We start from the raw sequence: 19,277 nt of genomic DNA, 5'->3' as shown, positions 1-19,277 counted from the left end.
ATGTAACATGTAAGTAAACTTTAATTCGGGGACTAGTGCTTAATATAAACTAATTATCAGCTATATTGTCGGACAAATATTGTCCTATCCAAACAAACCATTTATTCAGCTTTCAGATTACATATAAATCTCAATTTCAAAAAATGTCCCTTATGACTGGTTTTGTGGTCCGGGTTCACTTATAAATAAATAACAACATATACGTATAACAAAACATTAAAACAATGCAAAAAGCAGCTTTAAAAATTGTCATGATATTTTTTTAAGCTATGTAATTTAACCCTTTAACTTTCACCGTCCCCCAGGTGGGACGCCTAAGTTTACTTTACCATAAAACAAATAAATCCCAATCTAATCATGACAAACTATACATCGTTGGAAAGGTCTAAGACAGATAGATATTTTACCATATTTTTGTGATAGAAATTATGTAGAAAAAGTAATAGGTTAATATATGTCAAGACTGCAACTTCTGCAACTTCAAAATCTACATCATAACATGAGTTCTGACCTTTGTCACAAAAGACTTTCTTCGTTGCCTTTTTCCCTATCATGTTTTAGAAATCATAAGAAATTATATATCACTTCAAACTTTAAAATCTCAAAATTCATCCTATAAAAGGCATTTTAAAATCAGACATTGCATTACCATGGAAAATGTTCATCAAAATCATATTACAAACGTTTTCATTCATGAATTATAAAATTTGTCTGAAAAAGTCTGGATAGTGCATTTTTAAAAAATGTGAGTGACAGTTATAGAGTTAAAGAGATTTATTAATTTTAAGCATGGCTAAAAATATTGCCCATAAACTTCTTAGAAAAAAGGTAACACTTTACAATAAGGTCCCATTAGTTAATGCATTAAATAACGTTAACTGACAATGAAAAATACATTTGTTATAGTATACATTAATTGTTTTTACAGTTAAAAAAATGTTTTAAAATACAGCTGTTTATTGCTTTGTCTATTAAACAATATTAACAGATACGATTCTTTAAAATGTAATTTTAATGACGTTGGTAAATGAACACTAAGATTACTGAATACTTCAAACGTATTTTCATCGTTGTTTAATGTTAGCTAATGTAGTTAACTAATGTTAACAAATGGAACCTTACTGTGAAGTGTAACAAAAACAGTCTGCATACTTTCTTAAGCTACAGAATTTAAACAGTGTTAAGATGCTGACTTACGTCTGTCGATTTCGCGCTGTTTCTGGACATACCAGGTGTAAAGCGCGGCTCGTTTGGCCGTCTTCATCGGTGTACCTTTATTCAGGTGCTGCGACAGGTGAGACTGGTTGAGCCCCGTCACGTCCACCACTTCGCGCTGAGGAATATTGTGCTGCTGCATGTAGCCTTTGATAGTGCGAGCCACGCGCCACGGGTCCTCACTGCCAACCACAGCAACCAATGCTTTTACAAAAGCTACTATTTATTTTTATATATTTATGTCATTTTGTTCGTGTAAAATTGTGCCTTTGTGTTTTGAAAAGTCTAAACGTGTAAATAATACATGCACGTACAAAATATATTTAATAATCGATATGCAATAACATTTAGATAATAAAAATAAAATAAAAACAGCCTCGCAAAAATATTTCAAAAGTACCCCAGACATTTTAACAGTTAAAAAAAACATGTCATTTCTAAAAGAGACTTTTCCCCTCGATACGAAGTCGGCAGTCATTTGGAACTAATATATAGAAGAACTGTTTATAGGCATAGCCTACAATAAAATAATGAAGAATTAATATTGTTTATTAATATCATGCACGACAAAGGCTAAGCCTCTATAGGCCTAATTTAAAGTATATAAAATATATAGAATTTGTTCTGTGACAGCTACGTCAATACGATGGCAAACTGACTTAATAAATCTCTTAATTAGGCTATCTTGTAAAAAATTATGACCAGCACTCCGCATTTAACAAGTAGGCCTAAAACGTTTGTGGTCGTTTTAATGCGCCTAAACGAAAGAGGAAAATGTCTGACGGATCAGCTAATGTTTGTTTGGGGAAATAACCCCTCACATTAGAGAGTGCTCGAGGATGTTGATTTAAGACTATAACTTTGGACAATGAATAACTAGATATCTTTTCCCTCTATTCATACGACATTGTGTATCTTTCTGTTGATGATTTATAGAAATAAATTAATAACAACTACACGTGGTTTCGTTTTGACTTTACGTCAATATATGTAATCTACTCTTCTTATACGTTCCTACACAGAATTTTTTCGGTTTTTGCCTAAATTTACAAAAAGTCATAATTTAGTAATTAAAACGATATTAAATAAATTAAATAACAATCAAATAATAGACTACATCACGGTATAGATTTTGTCAAATCATTTTATAAAATTTCTGGTTGGTTTGCACTTTATTTTAAGGTGGGTTTTTTTACAGTGTAATTACACAATTAAGTACTGAGTAATATTAAGCAACTACATCTACACTGGCTACTATATGGTTAAGATTAAGGTTTGCTACTAGGATTACTTGCATGTAATCATGTATAATTAATTGTTATTATAATAGTAAGTACATGTAACTTGTGTAACAAAGACACCTAAAATAAACTATTTTTGTCATGCAAAAAAATAAAAAGTTTACAGCTAAAGCATTATATATAATCGAACAAAATAGGATAGTTTCAGTGTACGAGGACAAACTTTACGCTACTGTTTGTTACAGTGTAACTATATAGGTTTCTACTGAGAAATAATTATTTTATAAGTTTGCTCATTGTTGCGCACTGTTGAAATTAAATAAATAACATATACTATAATGTAACGTGTTGCCCTGAATTATCTGCATATAATATTTTAATTACACGCCGTTTCGTTATGAATTGAGTATTGAGTATGTTTATCTTAACTCACGACAGCATGCGCTCGACCTCCGCGCGTTGCTCCGCCGCCTCCTCCGTGTTGAGAGACTGCAGCTCTCGCAAGATCGGCGGCGTGTCGAAGTCATCCCCGTCGTCGGAGCCTTCATCACCGGACAGTTTCCCACCTTTACCCTGCGTGCTGGTTAGTGTCAGAAACACCGGCTTGGAATCATTGGAGTCGCTGCCGCCGTTGACACTAGCCGGGGACAAGGGTTTCTCCATTTTTATTCCGAATTCGGCAGGACACGGACATAAATCCTCGAGCGCCTGGACCAGCACATCCTTCGTGACCCCCGAGTCCAACAAGGCGCTCAGGAGCTCCTGCTGAAGCGATGTCAACTTGGACACCATGTCAGTAAACATCAATCCGGTCTCGTTGAAAGTCCTCTCGACTTCGGTATATAGGCGTGTGGAATTTACTAAAATGAAGAATGTTTTTTAACGACTAGAAAACATGAGACTAAAGTGCCTTTACGCAAAGTTTTGCAGTTGTCCAGAGCACAAGCGCACCTGCTGAAGGAAGTAGTTCCACGTTCCTGGTGGGCGGAGCGGACTTGGTGGTCATTGGCTGTTGCACCTTATGCAAATGTTGTTTACTCGTTTATGAATATGCTAATATAAATGAAGAATTCCTAGCTAAGGCTTAATCACACATAAGGGTTTGAATTGTTCAGTAATTATGTGTTTTGATAACTTTTTAGGCTGTTTTTTAAAGGCTGAAACAACCACATGTCAAATCTTTAAAGTAAACAAGCAAGCAAATAAATTAAAGACTTAATACTGCATTATAACCTTGTTATTATTATTACTATTAATGACATTTCTAATAAAAAGTTTGTTTGTAATTTAAATAATCACACATTTAATTGCTTCATTTTAACAGTAATATTTTTAAATATTTGCACTTTGTTTTCTATTTGAATATGTTTTAAAATGTAATTTATTACTGTGATTTCAAAGCTGACATTTTAGCATCATTACTCCAGTCACATGATCCTTCAGAAATCAGTTTTAACATTCTGATTTTTAAAAACATTTATTATTGTTATTATTATTGTTATATTGAAAACAGCTGAGTAGATTTTTTTTAGGTTTCTTTAATGAATAGAAAGTTCAGAAGAACAGCATTTATCTGAAATTGAAATCTTTTGTAACATTAGAAATGTCTTTATTATGACTTTTAATTGATTCAAAGCATCCTTGTTAAATAAAAGTATTCATTTCTATTGTTTCTTCAAAAAAAAATTAAAATAAATTTAAAGTATACTGACTTAAAAACTTTTGAATGGTATAGTGTATAATAAGCTTTTTATTTTAGGTAAATGCTGATGTTTAAATCTTTCCATTCATCAAAGAAGACTGAGAATACTCAGCTGTTTTCAATATTGATAATAATAATGTTTCTTGAACAGCAAATCAGCATATTATAATGATTCCTAAAGGATCATGTGACACTAAAGACTGGAGTAATGATGCTGAAAATTTATCTTTGATCACATGAATATATTATGTTTTAAAATATATTCAAATAGAATGCAGTTATTTTAAATAGTAAAAAAATTTCACAATATTACTGCTTTTGCTGTATTTTGGATCAAATAAATGCTGGCTTGGTGAGCAGAAGAGCCTTCTTCAAAAATTAAAAATCATTAAAAAACTTTTGACATGTATTGTATTTCTAGATTTTATCTATCTATCTATCTATCTATTCATTTATTTATTTATGATCATCATGAAACATCTGAAATGTAAGTAATTCACAAGACCAAATGTGCTGCTGGAACAGAATTTTAATGCCCGCTGCATTTCAACCTTTCTCACACATTTTGGGGACTGGTCAGTTCTCAATGATTAACAGCAGTTAATAACAAACTTACAGAAATTACATATTTTTTTCCAGGATGTGAAACTACTTCTGTTGTGAAAGCTGCAGTGGAGTGTGACTGTATCGGATGAATAATTTGTTCGTTTTTTTTTTTCACTTCAGACCAAGAGGTTTTTATGTTGTTCCTTGACAGTATCAAAGGCTCTGCTGTCTCCCTGACAAAGCCTCTTCCTTTTCCTCCACTGGTATTTTTCGTAAATACGGCTAATTTGCCTGCAGTTTGAACCCAAAGGTATTATGAATGTCACCAAGCCATCAGAGTTGACCAGTAGGCATCCATTCATGGATATTTGTTTTGATTTGATTACAGATATATCATAGTTTTATAAGAATGGCTGGAATATGCTAAAATGATGCATTTAGTAAAACTTTTATAGTTAGCTGGGGAATCAGTGACCAGAAAGATGAGTTCCGGTCAGTAAGCTGGACCTTGACTTAGACTCAAAAGGACACATAAACACAAGTACCCACACACACACACATAGAGAGCCTGAGAGAGATGGAGATAAGCTTATTTCTGTATAAAAATGACACCGGTTTTGTTAAGAGCTGTTCTGAGTGATAGGTGAGGTCTCGAGGCATTTATTGTCTGTGTGACAGAACAGTGACAGAACTGTGTCCACAGGTGTTACACCATATAAAGGCTCCGTTGATCACTCTGTTAGACATTAACCTCAGTAATCTAACCTGCATGAGCTTCCTTTTCACGATGATGAGCATGATTATGATTGTTTTGTGTTATAAAACAGCCTAGTTTTGTGAATACACACAGCCATACATTTTCCTATTTATATTTCCTGTAATATTTTAGGATGAATTACTTTCTGATGCAAGGATTGTATATTTAAATTGCAGATGAGTTTGTAAAAAAAAAAAAAAAAAAGTTTTGTTAACTTTTTTTTAGACTAATTAGGGTGTTCATGGTGGGAGAACTGATCAGAAATATTATTAAAGTCTGGACATTATATATTGGGTCTGATGAATGTGCTTGTGCACACGGTAGACTTCAGCTGATCGAAAGCTCTGAGCATTTGTCAAAATTAAAGTGACTAAAAGACATCAGACTCATTTCCTTTAAGGAGGCAGAGGAGCAAATGAGATCAGTCGCAGAGGAAATAAGGAGTGTGAGTGGAGCTACTCTCCCAGAACCGACTGCAGCTCTCAAGCCCCCGCCGATATACACTTACTGAAATCTATCTATATAAACTAATCCCAATAGTGATCTAGAGTGAATTAAGTGTCAGCAAAAATAGGGGTAAAACAGTGCAGGCTGTAAAGGAATCAGGTGGTAATCAAGGGACACGATCATTTTAAGCTTTAGCTAGAAGTAAGCATTCAAGGGGTGAACATTACAGTGTAAGAAGAAAACTGACTTTCACAAATGCAGTCAGAATCACTGAGAAATCAAACACTGTGGAAAAGGAGACTTGAGGTTTGGACTGAGGAGTCCTAATAAGTGGGCCCAGACTGAGAATGTGGATGTTTTGCCATTTTCTTTACTGATATTGGATAAAAAATGTATTTAACTTATTATTTTATTGGCTGAAAATAAAATTAAATTTGGCAAATTATTTAATAAACTTGCGCAGCTATCTATCTATCTATCTATCTATCTATCTATCTATCTATGTATCTATCTATCTATCTATCGTATATTGTTCTATCTGTCTATCTATCTATCATCTATCATATATTGTTCTATCTATCTATCTATCTATCTATACTAATTTTGCTCACTTTCCAGTAAACATCAATCCGGTCATTTATTCTGACCAAATGCAATTTTTTACCTGCTTATTTATGCAGAAATTAAATGTGTGTGTGTGTGTGTGTGTTTATATATATACATACAGTGCACAGTATAAATGAGTACACCCTTTCTAAATAAATATAAAAGATGTATTTTCTTAATGATCACTAATATAATTCATGGAAAGATGGCAAACTTGAAATGTATTAAACATATATTTAATAAAAACAACAAAATATATGCCAATATTTTCTGTAAGATAAGTAAATCAGCCAATTTTCTTTAAATGAAGGAATGCAGAAATGAGTACACCCTAGATTTAATTCAGCAAATGTATAATATTCTAGTACTTAATATGTCCTCCATAACTCTAAGTATACTGCTCCGACCCTTCTTGGCACTGAGTGTACAAGTTCATGATAAATTTTCACATCTGTCCTGATTAACTCCTGGAGGATGACCTCCTTAAAAGCCTTGGTCTTTAATGGGGAGTTTTGCTCAGCTCGTCTCTACAGAATCCCCCACAGCTGCTCAAGAACATTAAGACTGAGTGAAACACATGTCCACTGAAAGATTTTCACCTTGGAAGAATGAATATCTTTATTGTCATGCTGAAAAAATGCCTAATAATGCAGGGAATGAGGGGAAAGTAGCATCTGCAGTTTCAGGTTTTTGTATTACATCACACATTGATGTCTGAATTCATGACAGCATTGATAAAAACACAATTCCCTCATACCTTCAGCACTCATACATCCCTATATAAGAGCTTCACTACCACTGAACGTCACTGTAGGAACCAGGCACTCACTGTACTCCTCCTCTAGCAACAGCATAACATTTTGGATGCTTCTGGATCCGAAATGATTGACTTGGTCTCGTGAGACCAGAGTATGGATTCCCAGAAGTCTATATTTTGTAAATACGGGCCTTGGGAGAGTTTAAATGAGTTTATTGTGCTTTTGCTACAGCAGGTAATTCAGGTGCTGACAATAACCATCCATGTCACTTCTGCAGGCTTTGTTGTACTCTGTGAGATAAAGTGTCACTTTTTTCATAGCTTTTGCCAGCTCTGAGACAGTTGCATGCTATTTATCCTGCTCTTTTTCTAGCAAAAATTCACTCATCACTAAATGAAAACTTAAAGTGAAGACCTGATTATTTTAGGAACATTGTCACAAGTCCATTGTTTTTGAGTGTCAGTGTTACTTCTGCTATATTTTCAGACTTAAAACAATAATTTGGTATTCCTCTTGTACTATTGTCCTCTTTTATGCTAAGAAATAAGTCAACTGGCAGTTCTCTCCCAAGTGGTTACATTGTTGCCAGCATTAAGTCTGAGTATGATTCACTAGGCTGTATAACACTTTTAATTTCAGGAAATTACATGTCTTTAAAAGTTTTGATTCAATATACTTACCTATTGGTCAAAAATTGCCTTAAACCTACATTAAAATTTTCTTTTTTAGTTTTGTTTAGTAACTTTCAGGAGGGTGTACTCATTTTTGCAACACAAAATTGTATCACTTTGATAAGAAAATCATATTTTCTTGAATGATTTTGACTTGTTGGCTTGTTGGAACATTATATCTCAAAACAACCTTAACAAGTCATCTAATTGCTGAATTTGTTTTAGAGTTTTAGAGGGTGTATACTCTGCGGGGGTATATGCTGTGCACTGTGTATATATATATATATATATACATATATATAGTTACAGAAGTTACATTTTTGTCTGAGCTGACTTTTTAATTAAGCTTTAAAAAAAAAAATCTATGTTGTTTCTAGGTTCTAAGTTCCCAGGGAATGTACAATGATTTAATGTGTTTTCAATAATAACCAGTTTTATCAACATTAGCTTAATGTAAACTTAACCAACTCTAATTCTTGTGGAAATTTACAATTTACATAATGAAGGCCGTCCCTTTCAGTCTACAATCTTTTGACCCCCACTCAGTCTCTGCAAAAATCACTTGACATTTCATGTAAACTGCACAGACAGAACACAAAACAGTGTTATAACACATATCATCATTCAACAACTATGCTGCTGTACTGTGGTTTTACAAGACAGTAAAGAATTCATGAGTTTTTATGGAGACTTTGATGGCTCCTCAAGAGGGGTCAAAATCTGACAAACGGGCACCGTAAATGTAAGAAGGGGAATAAATGCAGGCAGAGCATGTGATGCTGGCACAGCACCAGACACTTTAAATGCCTTAGATCTGAAACTATGGCAAATCCATTTTGATTTCAGCAAGGATTCAACATCACACAATATCACCTGTACACAGTCATTTAGCTAAACGGTTACTCGGGTTAATCAGGTATTGCTTAACTATTGCTGCAAATCTTTCAACCAACACAAACATCATGTTAACATTGATTATCTTCCTACGCAACACGTATATATAGAGATAAATGCAGTTTGAAAGAAGTGTAGTATTTCTAATGTTTTAGCATTAGATTTTAAATCTAAGATGCGCGTTTGAATTATTTCTCGTATACATTAGTGTTTTAGAGAGCCTCATCCAATCCTAAGAGATTTTATGGTGTCTTATAGGTCCTAATTGTCCCTCATCTCTTGGGACCCCCAGTGGGAAGAGGGGGATGAGGGTGAGCGGTCAGGAACAGACGTGCTTGAATCAGCATTCCCCCCCATTCCTCCCTCCCTCCCTCCTGTTAGAGATGAGTGGACTCTGCCCCGCTGAACCTCACGCTCGCTTGATCTGCTCTTCACAGGAATCACACGTTTCGCCCTCTTCTTCATCCTGATTGCACTCCTCCTGCTGCTTTTCTCTCTCATGCCTCAGTGACCCCGAGGCCCCAGAGGGCCAAAGTCAATCAAGGTATCACGTCAAACTAAAACTCACAGCTAATTTCATTAAAGCATTTCAGGTGCTCTCTTTGCGTTTGCTGTTCAGATATTTACAGCTGCTTTCCCACAGATTATCAGTTATTCTATAATAACAATATATTAGGATACATTTAAAAAAAAAAAATCCTGGTATGTAAGTGTTGATAAGTTGCGCTCAAGCTAAATTATATAAACTGTTCTGGTTAGTAACTTATTACATACAAAGTATTACAATCAGTAAAAATTAAGTGTGTGTAATAAGATTATGTTCCAAAATGCTCATAAGCAGATTACAGTTACTTTTTTAGTGATCACATATTATTCACCTAGTATATTATTTATAATTTGTCGTAAATCTTTTCTTTAAGGTTTGCTTACATAAGTTTGCAAACTCTTTTAGTTTTTAAAATCATGCACACAAACCAGAAACCAGTGCAAAAATGGAGATTTAAAGAAAGCATTTTACTTATAATGAGACATACGATAACATTACTGTACAGTATAAACTCTGTGCAATGTAAATGCAAGGAATACATGAAAAGTTCAGATGCAAATCAGCTAAAAGCCATCTCGGTCAAAAATTTGATAATGATGCTGAGTGAATGCTCCTGACACATAGTATTTGTCCATCAAATACTTTTACTTCAAACTCACTAAATTCCAGCCTCAACCCAATCAGAAGTACCAGTACTTACATAGAAACCTATACAAAGTAGCCAGAAACAAATGCTCATTTTAAAGAAAAACGTCAGATGGATTTAGAGGCTTTGGCATCTGAACTCTTCACATGTCAAAAACATTTGATTCATAAATTCAAAAATGATTCATAACTGTTGTTTCCACACATGAATGGCATAATTTCCTCTTCATAATTCTAGAAACTTTCCCATAATGAAAACATTTAAAACATATGAGCTTAGACATTCATCTGCATCACTGGGAAAATCTCCCTTATATTTTTATATTATGTAAATACTGGAAATTCGTGTTCCACGCTTCTGAAATTCAGGACAAAAGCAGTACTCAATTAGTCCATGTATGAAAAAAAAATATTCAAAGTACTAAACAATGGTAATGTATAAATTAAATTCTGTCTTAAAGGAGAAGTCCACTTCCAAAACAAAGATTCACATATAATGTAGTCACCCTCTTGTCATCCAAGATGTTCATGTCTTTCTTTCTTCAGTCATAAAGAAATTATGTTTTTTGAGTTAAACATTTCAGGATTTTTCTCCATATAATGGACTGATATGGTGCCCTGAGTTTGAACTTTCAAAATATAGTTTAAATGTGGCTTCAAATTCAAATTCAAATGTGGCTCGTCTTGTCTTGCTCTGCCTGAACTCTGTGTATTCTGACTCAAGACAGTTAGGCTATGTCGAAAAACTCCCTTCTCATGTTCTCCCTCAACTTCAAAATCCTGTATTGCTGTTTTACCTTTTTTGTTAAGGGTATTTGATCTTCTTTGCATGTTCACTTTGCAAATACTGTGTCGGTACTACTGCAGCAATGTAGGATGATTTTGAAATGATTTTTGAAGTTGAGGGAGAAAATACGATTGGAGTTTTTTTCGACATACCCTAACGGTCTTGAACCAGGATACAGAGGTCATGGAGAGCAGGGCAAGTCGAGCGTTTGAAGTTAAAAGTATTTAAATATTGTATTTTTTTAAATGAAAATAACAAATCGTTTCGCAAGATAAGAGCCTTCTTCGTCAGCTGGGATGGTTTACAACCACATTTAGGATCGTTTGAAGCCGCATTTAAACTGCATTTTAGAAGTTCAAACTCATGGCACCATATCAGTCTATTATATGGAGAAAAATGCTGAAATGTTTTTCTCAAAAAACAGAATTTCTTTACAACTGAAGAAAGAAAGACATGAACATCTTGGATGACAATGGGGTGAGTACATTATATGTGAATCTTTGCTTTGGAAGTGGACTTCTCCTTTAATCATATCTAGTGTACTTCATTAATGATTGATTCTAGAAGTCTAGAGAAAAAAAATCCAAACCTGGAAGACTTCATCCATGTAATGTCATTGCTGTTTCCATGTTTATTAATATTTGTTCATGTAATGTAAGGATTCCCGATCTTTTTTGTCACCTGAACCCCTTTGAAAATACTTACGCGAAGTCCTAATGAGATTTTTGGCTAATGTTTCAAATATTTATACACATTCACATCTTCACGGCTCTCTGATGTCACATAAACATGGAGGTAAAGAAATAAAATGTATCTTTTTCAGCGTTTTGTTTTTATTTTAAAAAGTATTCTTTTAATTACATTTTTATTATTTAATAATAATAATAAGTCATGAGTCCTTGTTTGGGAAACCCTGATTTTATCAATGCACTTTTTTATTATTATTTTTAATTTACAGTATTCACTTTTTATCTCAGTTGATGTCTTAGTGATTTTTAGTAAATGTATGAAGTCCGTTCTCCTGAAGTTCATAAGGTGTTGTTCATTAAATTAACTACAAACATTTTCTGCTTATATTTGACAACCTTAAAGTGTTCAGATTCTCTTCGCCTATAAGATGTAGTGGTAATCTAATGATTAAGCTAATGGCTGCTAATACAAGTTACTGATTCAATCCTAAGAACAAATGACCTAGAAATGGAAGTTACGGTAAGACCAGCTCTTCTCAATTATATGGGTATCATGTACATAAAAGTTGCCTCCAGGGTACAGCAATTACTGACTGTAAGTTTCTTTGGAAGAAAATGGTGAGTAATCATGATTAACATTTTAGAGGGTTTAACCAAGAGATTCCAGCTGCTCTGAAATGCAGAAACCCAAAAACAGCCTTTACACTACCAGTCAAATGTTTTTGAACAGTAAGATTTTTAATGTTCTTCTTCTGCTCACCAAGCCTGAATTTATATGATCCAAAATACAGCAAAATAAGCAATATTGCGAAATATTTTTACCATTTAAAATAACTGCTTTCTATTTGAATATATTTTAAAATGTAATTTATTCCTGTGATCAAAGCTACATTTTCAGCATCATTACTCTAGTCTTTAGTTTCACATGATCCTACAGAAATCATTCTAATATGCTGATTTGCTGTTCAAGAAACATTATTATTATTATTATTATTATTATTATTTAATAGCTGAGAATATTTTTTTCAGGACTCTAGAAAGATCCAAAGATCAGCTTTTATCTGAATAAAAAGTTTTTGTAACATTATACCCCAAAAAGAAATGACAGAAATGAATACCTTTATTTAGCAAGGATGCTTTAAATTGATCAAAAGTGACAATAAAGACATTTTTAATGTTACAAAAGACTTTATTTCACTGATAAACACTGTTCTACTGAACTGTCCATTCATCAAAGAAACCTGAAAAAATTTACTCAGCTGTTTTAAACATAATAATAATAAATGCTTTTAAAGCAGCAAATCAGAATATTAGAATGATTTCTGAAGGATCGTGTGACTGGAATAATGATGCCAAAAATTCAGCTTTGAAATCACAGGAATAAATTACATTTTAAAATATATTCAAACTGAAACCAGTTATTTAAAATAGTAAAAACATTTCAAAAACTTAGTTTTTGCTGTACTTTGGATCAAATTAATGCAGGCTTGGTGAGCAGAAGACACTTAAAAATCATTAAAAATCTTGCTGTTCAAAAACTTTTAACTGGTAGTGTAACAACACACTGAGAAACCCCAGCAAAATTGTTGTTTTAATAAACTTAAGAGCATAAGATGCTGATGTACTTCTAACTACATTTAGGTTTAAATATAAATTTAGGTGTAAATTTAGTGGAAAAACTGTATTAAACAAAACAGGTTGAAATTTGCTACAGTGGGATAAACGAGGAACAAAAATGTCTGAAATATTTTAACACCCAAACCGCATGTTATTATATGTCATTTTCTTTTTTCAAGAGTCTTAGTATAATAAAAATGCAAACAAACAGAAACCACCCACAATAAATAATTTTTAACTTGCTGCTATTTTACTAAAAACACGTGCTTAGCAAGTGTGTGCGTGAATCATTCAGAATGATCTCCTTCTTAAGTTAATATTTCATATCAAGTTATAACCAACAACTAAAAAAAAAGAGAAACTTCTGAGTCCACAAGTAAGAATGTTTTTTATTTGTCTATAATCTGCAACTGTGTTTTTATTTGTCAAATCACTAAGTGAAAGTGGTTTTAAAGGGACAGCTCACCCAGAAATGTAAGTTTGCTGAAAATCTACTGAGCCTCAGGGCATTCAAGATGTAGATGAATTTGTTTCTTCTTTGTAACAGATTTGGAGAAATTTAGCATTTTGATATGAGAGGACAAGGGATTCTCCCGCGAGGACGTAATTATGGACTTTTAAAATGAGGATAGACTTGTTTATTACAAACACACAGCTTTTCACTTCACAAGGCATTATTTAATGGACTAGAGTCATATGGATTATGATGACAGTTTTATCAGCTGTTTGAACTCTCATTCTGATGGCACCCATTCACAGCAGAGCAAGTAATCTCTCCAAGAAAGTACATGTCTCCGAATCTGTTCTGATGAAGCAACAGAAACAAACTTCTCTACATCTTGGATTGCCTTTAATTTTTGGATGAACTATTCCTTTAAAGGCATAATTTGAGACTTAACAGAAATATCTTTGATTTGAAATATATTTTAATACAGTATATACATTTTTAATAAAATCTAAAAGGCATTTCGACCTTAGACAGTCATGTCACATGGCTTCATTACAGCTGAACACATCTGTATTTTCAGTTTCACTGTGGTGATTTGCAAAGCGTAAGTGAGGGATCTTTGCTGTCTGATTCTTTCATCTCCTCAAAGTTCCTCACTACATCCTCAAGGAAATTCACCACAGTCTTCAGATCCTCACTGCTGCTCAATATGGCCTCTTCTAGCTGTCCCTTCAGCCTGGTCAGCGTCTCGTTGAGCACCACGAAACCATCTTCAGGTGCCGCATTATCCCCAGCTTCCTCCCCTGCAGCACCATCGACCCCAGCAACCAAAGACACGCCCTTATCGCTAAGGTAGTGAACCAGGAAGCCCTGTAGCACTGGTCTGGATTGGTCAGTCAGTGATGACCTCAGTGCAGGAAGGTCATCAGGCTGACATAAGGACAGAAGGTGCAGGAGAGCATGGCAGAGCTGTGAGCGTAAGCTAGCACAGTAACGATACTCAAGGAAGTCCTCCGTTTCTTCACTGTGTTCAAGGGCCTGAGCCAAAGCCCGCCACACTTCGGCGAATTGGTGAGCGTCGCCGTAGCGCTCTCGCGTTGATGGAACAGAAAGTGCAGCAGCGGATTTGATGCGTACTTTGAAGTTCTTGCAGGACGTGACGACGTAGGACAGGGCAGAGTAAGCTTCCTTAGACCAAACAGCAGAACCTGCAAGTCAAATGGTGTTTGTTAAAGGGACAGTTTATCTAAAAATGAAAATTCGGTCATTAATTACTCACCCTCATGACTCACCCCTTTGTCCATCTCTAGAACACAGATTAAGATATTTTTGATTAAATCCAAGAGCTTTTTGACCCTGCATACAGCAATGCAACTACATTAAAATCATTTGTTATAAATAGTCCATGTGACATCAGCGGTTCAACCGTAATGTTATGAAGCTACAAGAATACTTTTTCTTCTCTTCCATGTCAGTCTCTGCCACCATTCGGGAGAGAGCCCTAAAGCATGCGTCAGGAGCACCTCATGCATGCGTCATGGTACTCTCATGAACCCTGCTGAGATTGACACAGAAGAGAGGAAATTGTTGATTGAAGTCGTTATTTTTGTTTTCTTTGCGCACAAAAAGTATTCTTGAAACGTCATAATATTACAGTCGGACCACTGATGTCACATGGACTATTTTAATGATGTCGTTACTACCTTTCTGGGCCTTGAACATGTCAGTCGCGTTGCTGTTTACACAGGGTCATAATGCTTTTGGATTTTATCCAGAATATCTTCATTTGTTTTCCGAAGATGAACGAAGGTCTTACAGGTTTGGAGTAATTAATGACAGAATTTTTATTTTCATGTAAAATATCCCTATGAATTATCGTAATTACTAAATCTCAAGTTTTAAAAAGCATTCATGTCCTTGAATTTATAATTACGACTTGTAAACTCTGAATTATCTGAAAGCTTTGACTTTGTGTGACCACTGTACCACCTGATCACTGGCAATTCATTTCACCACTGATAGTGTCACCACTAAGTGTTCCCATTCAAAGTTGCGAATTTAACTTATGTGCAAAATTAGAATAATCACATAAAAAAATATTGTGAATAAAGCACCATTTAAAAAGTGATAACATTTTCCTTACACTTTAATTATATCTGAAAAACACATAAAAGTCTAATTCTCTTAATCATTAAAAAAAAAAAAGTATGGACATTTGTCAAGATAAAAATTATTTGTATAAATATCATTAATTATTCAATCCTGGTTTTTAGGGAGCTGCACCACATGATATTGTGAAATGGTCAAATTATTAAATATATAATATAAGAAATTATATAATTTCTTGTTTTATATATTTTTTCTTGCATGCTGGTTGCAAAAAAGTACTTTGTTTAAGGGGCTAAATGTTTTTAAAACATAAGCAGTGTGTTCAATTATTATTTTAAAAATAAACATCATGGTTTTTTTAAAGATTTAGAATTTTTCTTAAGGCAGTGGCTATTTTCACTAATATTTTGTAACACTTTATTTTAAGGTGTCCTTGTTACGCATGTTACATGTACTTACTATTATAATAGCATCTAATTATGCATAATTATACGCAAGAAACCCTAAGACAAACCCTAATCGTATCCATCATCATATAGTAAGTACATGTAGTTAATTCATATTACTCAGTACTTAAATGTACAACTACACTGTAACAAGGACATCTTAAAATAAAGTGTAATAGATTTTACACTAAGTGCAAATAGCTATAGATTCTATTTATACTATGTTAAAATAGCAGGATTTTTGGTATTGATAACAGTTATTTAAAGTAGTGGCAACTATCTGAACCTCAGTATTGTAATGCATTATAAAACATTATACAATAATAGCATAATAATGAGTGTAAATTAAAATTCTAATTAAAATTATTAAATGGATGCTACCTTATTGGGACAATAAAGCCCTCCCTACATCTACCTTAAACCTGCCCAATGTTATTTTCAACTTTTTGAATATTTACTTAATTTTTATTGAAAATAAATGCCTTTCTACTCGGATCGATCACGTCAAAAAGACCACGACATTCGCGTTACCATCTACGCCACTGGAACTGATATATGACAGTTGTATTTTGTAGCACTGACTAGCTCAATCACAAATTGGTGGGCGGAGTTACAAGGCAGGCTATCTGCACTTAATGAAAACGGACACTCTATTTTTTCATTTTCTTTTCAAGAACTATTTTTTTTTCATCATTATGATATCAGGACAGCTGCATTACCCTGATTTTTTATTTAATTTTCAATTCAATAAATCTAATAAACATGTTCACTCACCCAGAGGCAGGTTGTGATTTCTGAAGGCATTGCCTAGTGCATAGCAGGCGTTCCAGCGCACTTTCATGGTTGCATCCCCTCTAACCGTATCTATCAGAGCCCTCATGGCCTCCAGCAGAGGCTGCTCAAACACAGGCTTTCCCAGGTGCACCGGCTGCAGGAAGTGAAGCAGATTCCCAAGTGCACGGACAGCATTGCTCTTTACCTACAAAACAGGAAACCCAAGCTTGGATTCATTATCACTTGATACATTGTGAAAAGGCAGCATTTGTTTCTGCCTTTAATGAGGATGCAGCATTATTCAAATTCTGACTGATAAACTGATAACTGTTTTATTGTTATGGTCATATACACCATATATGGATAGATGAACAAGGAAATAAAATGTATTAATTATAATTAGTAAATGTCTATTCTCAAATGACAAATTTAAACTCTTCTTGCATGAACACAGATTTACACAGCTACTCTCAGGAAAAGTGTTATTACAGAGAATGCACTCTTCAAGAAATGGTGCTTAAAAAGGTTAAATCAGGTTTTTAAAGGAGAAGTCCACTTCCAAAACAAAGATTCACATAAAATGTATTAACCCCATTGTCATCCAAGATGTTTGTGTCTTTCTTTTTTTCAGGCGTAGAGAAATTATGTTTTTTGAGGAAAACATTTCAGCATTTTTCTTCATATAATGGACTCCAATCGTATTTTCTCCCTCAACTTCAAAAGTCATTTTAAAATCATCCTACATCGCTGCAGAAGTACTGACCCAGTCTTTGCAAAGTGAACATGCAAAGAAGATCAAACACCCTTAACAAAAAAGGTAAAACAGCAATATAGGATTCTGAAGTTGAGGGAGAACATGAGATGGGAGTTTTTCGACATACCCTAACTGTCATGAACCCAAACAAAAACAGTTTAGGCAGAGTGAGACAAGACGAGCATTGGACATTAAAAACTATATAAATTGTATTATTTTTATGAAAATAACCAATCGTTTCGCTAGATAAGACCCTTCTTTCTCGGCTGGGATTGTTTACAACCGCATTTGAGATAGTTTGAAGCCGCAATTAAACTGCATTTTGGAGTACATTATATGTGAATCTTTGTTTTGGAAGTGGACATCTCCTTTAACGCATCTTGAATAGACAGGAATGTCCACAAATAAATATCAGAAACACTGAATAATTAATACCCAATATCAACTAATAATAATAATTACAATAAAACACTTTGAAATCATAAGCTAAAAGCTGTTTAATCTAAATATACAGTGCTGTTGAAAAGTTTAATTTCAGTAATATTTAGAAAGGAATTAAATATTTATATTTAAGATGGATACATTTAAATGACATTTACAAAGACATCTGTGACCCTGGACCACAAAACCAGTCATAAGGGGCAATCAAAATATTGAGAAAAATTACCTTTAAAGTTGTCCACATGAAGTTCTTAGCAGTTCATATTACTAATCCAAAATTAAGTTTTGATATATTTATGGTAGGAAATTTACAAAATATCATAGAACATGATGTTAACATAACATCCTATTAATTTTTGGCTTAGCAAAAAAAAAAAAATCGATAATTTTTACCAATCCAATGTATTGTTGGCTATTGCTACAAATATACCCGTGCAACTTACGAATGGTTTTGTGGTCCAGTGTTACATCTAAAGACATTCATAATGTCCAAAAAAATATTTAATATAAATGCTGTTTATTTAAACTTTCTATTCATCAAAGAACTGTGAAAAAAAGAACTGTTATCAAGTTTCCAAACTGTGATGATAATACGCAAGTGTCGTTGAGGGAGTGGGTGTGCGTGTGTGTGTATATATTTATGTATGTAAGTAACATTCAAAACATCTTTTTTAACAAACAACTCACCCTCTCCAACAGTGGTGTGTTTTAGGAATTACTAGCCCAAAATCTCAAATGTTTGTATAATTTTGCATAAAGTGCATAATGAGGTGGAATATATTTTATTTAACAGCTTTAGAAATCTTCTGAAGATGCCATGAACACAAAAGTACAAAGGCGTTGGCATCAGCAACCAAAAAAAATACCCACCCTGTCTTTATCTCCTGAAGCTTTAGTGGCAGATCTCAGCATGTTCAGCAGCAGCATATCGGAGAACTCCTCCTGAAACTCCAGCCCCACTGATTGCCTGAGGACAACAGATGAGCAAAGGAAAACCATCAGTATACTATTTTAATGTAATACACATGCAGATGTGCTCATTTGTGTCTCTCACATGTTGACAATAAGCGTGTCGGTGAGGTTGCCAAGTGACCAGGCTGCCTTTGCACGAACATTGGGTGAGCGGTCTTCCAGAGCAGTGAGGATGGCATTAGCCGTGTCAGCCACAAACATCACATCCTGT

General features: G+C 34.0%; 2 protein-coding genes and 1 long non-coding RNA gene across 3 annotated transcripts in view; 1 reads left to right on the top strand and 2 right to left on the bottom strand.

The window, feature by feature from the left end:
• hnf1bb (HNF1 homeobox Bb) overlaps window positions 1–3,420 on the bottom strand; it is a 14,124-nt gene extending 10,704 nt beyond the window's left edge. Inside the window, 2 exon segments of the mRNA XM_051092984.1 lie at window positions 1,198–1,397; window positions 2,890–3,420. Of these exon segments, the coding sequence (XP_050948941.1) occupies window positions 1,198–1,397; window positions 2,890–3,260 (571 nt within the window). The 5' untranslated portion in view covers window positions 3,261–3,420.
• Window positions 1–14,558, top strand: part of LOC127152371 (uncharacterized) — a 17,048-nt gene extending 2,490 nt beyond the window's left edge. Inside the window, exons 2-3 of the long non-coding RNA XR_007825069.1 lie at window positions 9,096–9,381; window positions 14,151–14,558. This is a non-coding gene — a long non-coding RNA (uncharacterized LOC127152371). The remainder of the gene's footprint in view (window positions 1–9,095; window positions 9,382–14,150) is intronic.
• The window catches only part of heatr6 (HEAT repeat containing 6), an 18,672-nt gene continuing 12,658 nt past the window's right edge, over window positions 13,264–19,277 (bottom strand). The window contains exons 17-20 of the mRNA XM_051092975.1: window positions 19,149–19,273; window positions 18,965–19,061; window positions 16,900–17,104; window positions 13,264–14,778 (exon numbers count right to left, since the gene is read on the bottom strand). Of these exons, the coding sequence (XP_050948932.1) occupies window positions 14,153–14,778; window positions 16,900–17,104; window positions 18,965–19,061; window positions 19,149–19,273 (1,053 nt within the window). The 3' untranslated portion in view covers window positions 13,264–14,152. The remainder of the gene's footprint in view (window positions 14,779–16,899; window positions 17,105–18,964; window positions 19,062–19,148; window positions 19,274–19,277) is intronic.

This window comes from Labeo rohita, chromosome 21 (genome assembly GCF_022985175.1).
Source record: "Labeo rohita strain BAU-BD-2019 chromosome 21, IGBB_LRoh.1.0, whole genome shotgun sequence".
Taxonomy (NCBI): Eukaryota; Metazoa; Chordata; class Actinopteri; order Cypriniformes; family Cyprinidae; genus Labeo; species Labeo rohita.
The sequence above is the reverse complement of the archived record's forward strand: the minus strand, read 5'-3'. Positions and strand labels throughout refer to the sequence as shown.